At 37.8% G+C, this 11560-nt stretch overlaps 2 protein-coding genes across 2 annotated transcripts; one reads left to right on the forward strand and one right to left on the reverse strand.

The window, feature by feature from the left end:
• Positions 1–362: 362 nt before the first annotated feature.
• Positions 363–3795, forward strand: LOC121759002 (WRKY transcription factor 1-like). The gene is given in 8 exon segments (XM_042154486.1): positions 363–471; positions 1299–1381; positions 1459–2694; positions 2776–2938; positions 3021–3179; positions 3373–3514; positions 3517–3560; positions 3562–3795. Coding segments are annotated over 7 exon segments (1920 nt in total). The 5' UTR covers positions 363–471; positions 1299–1341; the 3' UTR covers positions 3698–3795.
• Positions 3796–8370: 4575 nt separating this feature from the next.
• On the reverse strand, positions 8371–10376 carry LOC121759051 (zinc finger CCCH domain-containing protein 18-like). The gene is made up of 5 exons (XM_042154539.1): positions 10308–10376; positions 9039–9732; positions 8809–8955; positions 8574–8729; positions 8371–8497 (listed from the first exon to the last, which is right to left on the reverse strand). The coding sequence occupies exons 2-5, from the start codon at positions 9491–9493 to the stop codon at positions 8371–8373; spliced, it is 885 nt and encodes a 294-aa protein (XP_042010473.1). The 5' UTR covers positions 9494–9732; positions 10308–10376.
• Between the last annotated feature and the right edge of the window lie 1184 nt (positions 10377–11560).

Here is an 11560-nt window from a genome sequence, read left to right on the forward strand (position 1 = left end):
ATCGTACGTAATGCCATCACTCCCACTGTCTAAACTTTGAAATTTGAATTGTTTGCAAATTCATTTTTTCCGTGATTTTGCGACAGTTTCTGTAAAACTAAGGCGTGTTTGTATAATCTGGAGTGATCCAAATATGGAGTACTGCTTTAAAATGAACTATACTATTACCCCAAAAAAAAAAATGAACTATACTATCTCAAAATTTATGTTTACCTAAAAGGTGTACTAATAAATAATTTTGCAATATATAATGACATAAATAATTAATTTGTTGGTATTAAATGGATAATCTATTTTCCCAATCGAAATACGTATAATATACGTCCGAATTTGGCCGTCCTTCCTTTAGAATGACCAATTTACCACATTATGGTTGGTCCAAGTCAATTCCTCTGCTTTCTTTTCCACTTCCACCACCTTACCACTTCCGCCGTCGCGTCTCTGCCGCCGCCGTAGATGACACTACCCCAGGTAACTCTCACTCTATCCCCTTCTATTTATTGCCCCTTCAGATTGACGAATTTCGCTTAGTTATCTTCACGGCCCTCGCCTTTCTGTTTTGGGGTTTTATTTTCTCCTACTTGTTTATTGAATTCGTTGATTTGTTGTGTGGATGACATAATTTCGGTTTTCATCAATTTCTATTTGGGGATTTTATTGTGTTTGTAAGTAAATGCTTGCAACTTCTTTCTTTCGTTGTTCTGAATCATTTTTTAAATTCCTGGAGTCGACATAGTGTGTATAAATCGACATTTGAAACTATTTCACGGATTCAATTTCGATATTCTGATTAGGGGCTTTCATTTAAGAGTATTATTTTTGTTTTTATCCATTCAACTGTTTTTGGTCAATCTTCGCCCTTAACTGTAGCTGCAGAGTTTTTAGGAATCAAAGATGTGATATTGTATTTTCAGCTTGTTGTCACTTGCTCGATGGAAGCTTAGTTATTTTCATTATTTTATTTTTCTTCGTCTTCCATCAAAACCAGCTGATACTGATAGTTAGGCATTTTGGGACCTTTAAGCGATGACTATATCCTTGTACACATGCTGGATGCAGATTTCTGGTCTGTTTTGTCTGCTTTGTTTTTTGATATTGTATTTTCAGCAATGACTATATCCTTGTACACATCCTTGTACACATGCTGGATGCAGATTTCTGGTCTGTTTTGTCTGCTTTGTTTTTTGATATTATTCCGACCTTATTTGATAATCAATCTTCACTTACTTTCCCAGATTTGATAATCAATCTTCACTTACTTTAGCAACATTTGGGAGATTAATATAATGCTGTCACAGGTGGATTAATTTACTGCTTTATCAAGTATAAGGGAAGGACTTGATGGGTGCAGTTTCTTCAAAAAGAATTGAATCAGAAACAGGTATCTGAAACTGGTTACTGGAGTTTGCAAGCTAGAATATCTAATCAATAAATCAAAACTTTCAGTATATTTGTCAGGTGAGCTGGAGATGAGTCCTAGCACCAACTTACCATTGGCAACATCAAACTCTAGTAAAGAGGCTGCATTCCCTGTGACCTCTGAGAAGATAATGATTGACATGCTGCATACAAAAAGCCATCCTAATGTCGAGCAAGAGAGTGACTCCTGTATAGTGCCAAGTCATTTATCGCAGACACAAAGTTCTGATACGATAAACTATACATCATTTTCTGATAAGGCCTCCCCAGTAACCAAACAAAAACGGTGCGAGGTCCATCAGAGACAAACCTCTGGCTTCACACATGATATTCCAGAACCCCAAATAGAGAGGATTCAGCCGGGTAAGAGTGAAAATGAGAAGGACTCAGTCTCTCAATTTATTGGAGTTTTCTCTAGAATCCCAAAGGATGAACCTGCTGATTTGCACTTGAGTCAGAACCCTCATATTGAAATAAAAACATCTTCAATATGTGATGGAGAAAGAACTACTGAAAAGAGGGAGATGGTATCTGGTAACTCACTCTCCATACAAAGTGTCAACGAGGAGCCTGCATCGCAGTCCAACAAGCAGATGCTGACTCAGTCCTCTCAACCTGTAAAAGTTTTGGAGAAATTGCAGCCCAGGAGGAACCCAGACGCTGGGGGTTGTAGTTCTCCACATGATCCATTAGCTTGCAGTTCGGGTCACTCTGGAAAACTTTCTACTGTATCAAAAGAAGAACATCAACTTGACAATTCGCAGCCTAGACAGAGCATACATGATAGAAATCATGCATTACTGAGCAAGGAAAAAACAGGTACTAATACAGAAGTCGAGTCAGGTCAAGGGTCAAGTTTGAACATGGGAGTGCCTGTACCTGAACCTGGTCAAGAGAGCTATGCATATCCTATGAAGTTTGAGAAAATGGAGAAATTGCAGCCGAGGAGAAACCTTGACTCTGTAGTTCAGGGATCACATGCTGATGTTGAAAGCACTCCCTCTAAAGCACAACACAAAGGATTAGATGATGGCTACAACTGGAGGAAGTATGGACAGAAGCTTGTAAAAGGAAACAAATTTGTTCGAAGCTATTACAAATGTACTTACCTCAATTGCCAGGCTAAAAAACAAGTAGAGAAATCACATGATGGGTGTACATTAGACATCAATTATCTTGGGAACCATCATCATCAGAAACCTCAGCAGAGTCTCCAACTGACTACTACTCTTCAAGTAAAAACGCCTGATATGCCCATTACGTCTACATCAAAAGGTAAGTTTGAATATCATTCAAAGATTTTAATTTTTGTATTTTGTATAATGTGTAGTTATTGATTTTGTGGTCACCTGTCAGCCAATGTTGAGTCGATCATCAAGCATGTCAGTTCAGATCAACATATGCCAGAACCCTCACCTCAATCAGCTGTTGGAAGAAGTGCTGATGGTTTGTTAGGAGCAGTTTCCTGTTCACATAAGGATACTAAGGATCTAGATGATTGCCCTGATCCCAAACGGCTGTATGTTCATCAGGAAGCTTCTTATATCCTTTATTGATTAGCAATAATCACTGCTATGCTTATTGGCCTGCCTCTGTAACAGGAAAAGAGGCACAAGTTCTGCAGATGATGATGTGGTGATTAGATCTAGTCCTGATTCAAGACATGTTGTTCAAACTTTGAGTGAGGTTGATTTGGTTAATGATGGATATCGGTGGCGTAAATATGGGCAGAAGTTTGTAAAAGGCAATCCAAATCCAAGGTAACTAAACTTTCAGTTATGCGGCATCAAACTCTGTAATGACCTTAGCCAACGTTTACTTAAATCAGGCTGACCTTTGCATCAAATACTATTTTCCTTTGGCTGACAGCTCCTCTCCAATTTCTTTAACACCAAAGGAAAACCAAGCTGTTAGGCTGCTTTCCACCTAATCTCAGCTCCTTATGCTGTGCAGGAGTTACTACAGGTGTTCAAACGCGGGTTGCCCAGTAAAGAAACACGTCGAAAGAGCTTCACATGATGAAAAGTTAGTCATTACAACCTATGAAGGAAAACACGTCCATGACATTCCCACTTCCAGGATTGTTAGCCAAGGCCTAGCCGCCTAGCCAGAGGTGGTGATGCTAGTATGATGAGCCCAAATAGTGACTCTAAAGGTGCTTGTTACTTCAGTCAAAATTGCTATCAACGTGATTAAATTCAGCAACTTATTTTTCTTTATCATTGTAGACAGACTTTCTAATTCGAAGAGCTATCATTGTAACAGTCCAGTAGCTTAACTTGTTCATTGGTTGGCCCCAGGCTGTGGAAGAATATGTATCAGTTGTATAAAATTGCTAATGTAAGTTATAAATAGTAGTTTAGATTACCCATTGTACATATTCTTTGTCATTGATGGCATGCTGCTGCTGTTATTCTGAAAGCTTGCAGAGTCAGAGCATTGATCGTCTAAAAAGAACCAGATTTCTTGTAATAGTAATGTACTCCCTCCGTCCCGAACTACTCGCACATTTCCTTTTCGGCACGGAGATTAAGGAATGAGTGTATAGCAAAGTCAACAATTGCGGATGTAGGTGATAATTTTTACTAAAAATGGAAAGAGTGCAAATAATTTGGGACGCCCAAAAAGGAAATAAGTGCAAGTAGTCCGGGACGGAGGGAGTATTACAAATCAAGAAAATGAACATGTAATTAATTAGCATAGCTAGAAAAAAAAAATCTTCAATCAAAGCAAATCTACAAGATCTTATCAACCAAAACCACCTGCTTCAATACATATTATACGTCATCAAATCCAAGAATACTACTTCACCCGTCCCAGATAAGATGACATATTTCTTAGTCGACACATGATTTTAGGAGTTGTTAGTTAATATGATTAATTGGAGAGAGAAAGAGTTGGTGTAAGTATTAAATGGAGAAAGAAAGATAGTTGAATATTTAATAGTAGAAAGAAAAAAGTGGTTAGCTGTATTAATTAGAGAAAAAAAGTTACCAAAAATAAAATTGTGTTATCTTGGTTGGGACAAACTAAAAAATAGTGTGTCATCGAGGCACAAAACTAGCTTAAATCCAGCTAAAGAGAGAATTCAATCCTTATGATCACTGATCATATTCAAAATAACTTTCTGTTTCCCCAACGTTAGAGCATCCGCAGCGGTGGCGAAAGACGCCACCGCCGTCCGCGCCGTTGGCAAGGCGCAGGACCGCCGCCGCTGCAGCCGCGCCGCTGGCACGGCGCTGCTCGATGTATCGAGCACGTCCGTGCCAGCGGACGCACACGTGGCGCGCTCCCATTCGTCAACGGCATAGCCGTTGTGTTTAAACTTTTTTTTATTTTTTTTTTTAAAAAATCGGTATTTAATTATAAATAATGCTAAAAAATAAAAAAAAAAATATTTTCCAAATCCCAAAAATATGGCCGTTTTTTTCCCGTTTTTTCTGAATTTTTTTGATTTTTTTTTATTTTTTTTTTCCCCAAAATCATCTATAAATACACACATTCATCATCCATTTATCACATCAAATCATCTCTCATTCATCTCTCATTCATAATTCTCGTACAAACTATCAACACATTCATCACCCACTCAAAATCTCAAATGGATTTCACCCATATTATGGCGGAAGCGGAACGCGAAGAACAAGAATACTACGAACAACATCGTGCCGCTTACGAAGCATATGTCGCGGCGAATACCCCTGCTCCTCCTCCTCAACGAACCAGATCAAATCGACGGTACATCCATCACGGCGTTGCAGAAGTGTACGTGTGCCATCCGACAACTCGCTACTGGGCAAACGGCCGACATGTTCGACGAGTATTTGCATATCGGTGAGTCCACTGGAATCCTATGTTTAAAGAATTTTTGCGAGGGCGTTCGTTCTGCTTTTGGGGATGAATTCCTTCGAGCACCCACCACTGATGATTGCCAACGGTTGCTTCGTCTTCATGAATCAGTCCATGGCATTCCCGGAATGCTTGGCAGCATTGACTGCATGCATTGGAGGTGGAAGAATTGTCCGACTGCTTGGAGGGGGCAACACTTGAGCGGTCACAAAGGCGGCGGCCCAACGCTTATCCTTGAGGCGGTCGCCGACTACCGCCTATGGATTTGGCATGCATATTTCGGCGTTGCTGGATCCAACAACGACTTGAATGTGCTATATTCGTCACCACTCTTCAATGATGTGATGAATGGTGTAGCACCGGCGATCGACTTCACCATCAACGGAAATATATACCGCATGGGTTACTATCTCGCCGATGGTATCTACCCAAGGTGGTCGACGTTCGTGAAGACGCTCCACAACCCGCACGACCCGAGACGGGTTCTTTTTGCGCAGCGTCAAGAGTCAGCGCGGAAAGATGTCGAAAGAGCCTTCGGGGTCCTTCAAGCTCGATTCAACATTGTGAAGGCCCCGGCTCGGCTGTGGTACGTGAATAATATCGCCGACATCATGTTCACGTGTATTATATTACACAACATGATTATAGCCGACGAAGGGCCGAGGGCGGCTAGCTTCTACGACGAGGACGAAGCCGGAAGCTCAACAGCGAGGTCTCCCCTACGCCGAGGCGAGCATACGACGGTTGGCCAGAGGATCGAGACAAGACACACAATGCGCGATACTCGAATCCACAATCAACTACAAGAAGACCTAATCAACCACATGTGGGCGAAATTCGGCAACGAGTAGTGTCATTTTTAATTTTTAGGATTTTAATTATGTAATTTTTAATTTTTAGGATTTTAATTATGTAATTTTTAATTTTTAGGATTTTAATTATGCAATGTTTAATTTTATTTGTCATTTGTAATATTTATTGTGGGTTTTAAATGAATTTTAATATTATGGAAATGTTTTTGTGTAATTGAATTTTATATTAATTGTGTTCGTCCTTGCGGAAGAGCACAGTTGTGGGTGTTGTGCTCTTGCCAGAGAGCAGGCATGAATAGTACCGCCCGGGCCCACAACCGTGCCGCTGGCAAGAGCACGGTTGTGGATGCTCTTACTAGCTTCTACTCCAAATCAAAACGAATCAAGCATTAATGAAAACTTGAATTTGTCAGTTTCTTAGATGATAACAAGTGTAGATGAGGGAATAAGAGGACCCCGCCCATTTTTTTCACAAAACTCAGAATAACAGCATTTTCCCTTCAAATCTTTTATTCACTTTGAATTTCGAAATAAATAGCACGAGTGTCAATCTATAATCAAGAATCAATAGTTAAAATAGATCAGTATTAGGTGTTGAAATATAGTTGTACTGCACATAAAAATTAATTCAGAAGTTCTCCTAATTAGTTTAGACACAAAAGTTCCTAATATGAAGTTTGAATTATAATTTATAAATAACCCTAACATGCCATTATTTCAGCAGTTCTTCAAATTTACACAAAAACTTTTTTTAATGTAATTGCACAATTGTGAGCTATATATTTAGTTTATTACAGTATATGTGAAAATTTATACAGTAGATTAGTTTAATTATAATGAATAGACAGTACAATAGGGGAAAAGTTGTACACATAATTAAACATGCAATTAATTATGGCATCTTTATTAATTTATGGCTACTATTAATATGAAAAAGGCGAATTTTATGAGAATTTAAAGAAATAGTAAGTTGAATATACACTTTGATACTCGCTTAAATATGGATTAAGAATGAGTAATAATAAGCAATAATTTAATTACCAAACTAATTTAGGAGTTTTAACAATATATGCCCTTTTGGGCCTTGTATGGTTAAATTACTTACAGCATCAGCAATGGCGGACGTCCCGGCGGACGCCGGACTGGCGTGCCGGACATCGGCACGGGACGTCCGCCATTAGGCGTGCGAGACGCGGGCGTCGCTTGCGGACACCGCAGATCCGCAGCTTTCCGACGACATCCGTCGGGACGTCCGTCGTGATGTCCGTCATTGCGATGCCACGACGGACGTCCCAATTTTTTATTTTTTATTTTATTTTTTAAAAAAAAACTCTATGTATACGGCTCGTTGCAAACTCTAGATTCAAGGCATAACATGTAACTTTATTTGAATCGTTTTTTGGTTTGGGATGGTTTTTTTTTGGTGAACTATGTATTTTTTTATATTTAAATATATATGTATGCTTTTTTAAAAAAAATAAAATCGTTGCATTTTCTCGTATTCGTGTCGAAATTTTAATTCCGTAAATTGCATATTTCTGAATTTGTGAATTTTTATTATTGTGGGTGTCCGCTGGGATGTCCTTGGGGAGGTCCGTCATTGTGCAGTGGGATATCCTTATGACGTGGCAGTGCAGTGGGTGGTCCTTATGACGTAGCAGGAGGTGTTTTTGGGAAGTCCGTCGGGATATCCGTCGGGACATCCGCATCACTGTGGATGCTATTATACTTTTGTACTCTAGTAAATTTTCTAAAAATTATCTACTCCTATCAAATATACAGGCCAAGCCCCAACTATAACATTTGAATAAATTTCAATAGCACTACTCCCCACTCTACAACTCATCAGATTTCACACATTTGCTCATGATATTCCTTATCACCCAAATATAAATTTTCACAAAAAAAATAAAATAAAAAATACATGAATATGTACATTCACATTATTGCAATAAGAATAGACTAAGATATATGCATCATGATGTGGAAGATTTTGAAGATATTTTTCAACACTTAAGCGAGTGATACTAATTATCCACAAACATTATGTGTAGTTTGCAACAAAGCCTCGTAATAACATTGTATTATGTTGTTTGATGTCTATGAAATATGACTAAAAGGGGAAATGATAAACATTCCTATAATTATCAGACACATTGTGGAGTGCTGTTCTTCCAAGTCTCCATGCGCTGAGCTTATAAAATATCACTACTAGCATCAAGCTCGACCGTGATCTTCAGTCTGATGTTTTCCCAATAGATCTCCGAATCCTGAAATGGGAAAATACAAATCAGAATAAGGTAAATTTCAAGTTAGTAGTTTTTGAAAGCAAGAAGAAAAGCCAAACAAGTTGCAAAATCTTGCTTGGATTCTGCGTCAAGAAAGTCTTGATATCATGGACTTTATCCTCATTTTCTCTGCAAAGAGCATAATGATTAGAGATTCACTAAAATAGACAGAAAGATTGCATTTTGATCAATAAACCAATTGTACCTAAAAGGCTTCACCAACACTTGTGATCCACAGATGTAGTGAGGCTTGGTTTTCGTGAGAACTAGAGCGGCCATTTCAGGATAAACGAAGGCCACAAATCCGAACATCCTCTGCACTTGACTAGGAATCCTAACTTTTTGAACAGGTCCAAAATTGCTACCAACATTTTTTTTAAATAAAAAAAGTTAGCATAAGTCTAGAAATGGTGTAAATCATAAACAAATTTTTCATTTACTTGAAATAGTTTAGCACATCTTGCTCATTAAGAGTGCTCTCTGGTGGGAAAGTTAGGTAAACTTGCAGTTGGTGTCCGTTTTCAGCTCTAAATCTCACGTATCTGTGCATGTTTTCTTCTAAGATTATCGACTGCCTCCTGTGTGGCCTTTTTCCAGCAAGAAAAACCCAAAATCAGTAATTCCTAAGCTAATCATCTGCAGCTGAAAAGGGGCAAGTTTGTGAGGTTACTTGTTAGTTAAACGAATGGAGGTTGTAGTCATTCGAGCAATAAGTCTGTGAATCTCCATTTGATAGCCCTCAACCTGAAGCACCTTCCTGTACCTGTCAAAGTATAGGATAGGCAAGGAAGAGACTGAGACGGGGATGCCCCGTGTGCATCTCAAAAGCTCGACCAGTTCAATCTCGAGTTGCTTAAGGGAAGCACTCGACATCACCTCATCCGATGGTGGAGGGTTAAGCACCATACAATCACCATTTTGCATTTGAAAAACATGCAAGAATCTGCAGCTGCCACCATACTTACAATAGCCCTCCCTAAAGCTATTGCAGACCTGCATTTCAGGCACGTCTAGAGGCCTAAAATTGAGCATTTGATAATAATATGGGGTGTCAAAGTTAGACGGCCCAAACTGAGGAATACAAAGGACATTTTGAGGTAAAGGAGGTGTAAAAAGTGTGAACATTGTTGTGGGGAAGTTTGAGATGGTTGGCTTTGGGGATTAATCAAGCTCTAGCTTGACTTTTTCGACCAAGATTTGGAGGGCTTGGTCTGGACAGAAGGCAAGGCGTATCATTTCAAGCTCGGGTTAGTCTTTTAGTAGGAGATGGCCAATGATTTTTGAGACATTTTGGGGCTCTATCTTCTCGATTTTCTGGAAAACAGCCTTTGTAGAATTGAACAAGTCCATTGAGAAGGTTCGATCTACTAAGAATCAACAATGCAGCTGCATAAGGATGAGATCTTTCATCTCAAAAAAAATTAAAAATTGGATGAAAAAGTTGGGATAATTGTAGCAATAATCAAATCAAGAATGCAGTTTGCATAAAGTTGAGATATTTCATCAGAAACACAACTGGAAATCAGATTAAAAAAAGTTGCATAATTTGCCATGAGTCAAGAATGCAGCTTGAAAAAACTTATGGTTAGTGTTAACAAACAGTAAATATAGCTTCACATGATTATATCCAAGAATATTTAAGATCAGATATATCAAGAAATTAATATTTGTGTAATTGAGCACAAGCTTGAAAATGAACCAATAATTACTACATGAGAAAATTTTACTAAAGCATAGTAGTATTAATATTTCATCTGCATGGACCATTTTCCACAGAATTCATCTAATTCTTGTCCAAAAATCAATTCTTTCTCCACAACAGTACTCAATAATGCCCATAATCAAACTTGCACATGCACAAGGAGCAAAACAAGATGAAAATCATTGTTTTAGAGAAACTCTGCAAAAATATAGTTTTAAATAATTTGAAAATACCCACCAAAAATTTTCCTCTGAAAACCTGCTGCAGTTGCAAGAATAGCTGTGAAAATGTGGTTGGAGTTTTGAGTTAATGTATGGTGATATAAATGTTAGCTCAGTCGACAAAAACGACGACATATCTCATGAAAATGAGAGCAAAACGACACAGAAAAAAGGTTTCAACTTTCAGTTTCATCTTCTGTATATGCATGAATAAAGCACCGACTCAACTCAACCATACATCTTTTTTTCTCTATTCTTTTAATTATTTCATTTATTTTCAACAATAATTATGTTATCAATGCTGTTGGAGTTGAAAAGAAAATTTAAAATTAATATGGAGTACTTACTACATTGAATCTAAAAGATGTTGGCGGAATAGCAAATATTCGAGTCGACAGAATGATTAAAATCTTATTATGTCAAGAATCCTAAAATGATGATTTACTTTATTTTCTTGTACTATGACTTGTAAAGCTACAACCAAGTACAGATTTTTCTATAAATAGTGTTTGTTTGTTGGAAATTAGAATAGTTATTCATTTGCAGTATAACTTTAAGTGATACCCCCTCTGTTCCACAGTGATAGAGACATTTCATTTTCTGCAACTGTTTTTAAAAAACTAAAAATAGAGGACTATTGAAACTAGACGTCACCACGGTTCGTGAACCGCCGGTTCACGGTTCGGAACCGGCGGTTCCGGTTCAAGATTTGTTGGAACCGGAACCGGCCCGTCGAAGACCGCACGGTTCCGGTTTATGAACCGTGAACCGCCGGTTCACTTGAACCGGCCTAACCGTCGGTTGTTACCCGGTTCCGGGCCGGTTCGGCGGTTCGACGGTTTATCCGATTTTTTTTTTTTTTTTTTTTACATTTTGTAAATTGTAATTCAAGTTTAAAATGTAAAAAAACTTGCGTAAATAACATTAGAATGAAGCGATGTACAAATGTAATTTTATTGATACAAATTACAACTTCAAATTTACAAATTACAACTTTAAAATTACAAATTACAAGTTAAAATTTACAAATTACAACATAAAAATTAGAAATTACAACTTCAAAATTATAAATTACAAAAGACTTAAAGTCTTCATTACAATTTACAAAATTACATATTCGAAATAAAGGGGAGAAAAAAGAAATAAAGGAAAAGGACTTGAGCTCAACTTAAATTTAAACTTAAATTTAAAATTTAAGTTGAAATATAAGTTGAGATGCCTACGTATCCTCAATGCTCAATTGCATTTTGGAATCAAAGTCCACGTAGT

Source organism: Salvia splendens, chromosome 12 (assembly GCF_004379255.2).
Source record: "Salvia splendens isolate huo1 chromosome 12, SspV2, whole genome shotgun sequence".
NCBI classification, from domain to species: domain Eukaryota; kingdom Viridiplantae; phylum Streptophyta; class Magnoliopsida; order Lamiales; family Lamiaceae; genus Salvia; species Salvia splendens.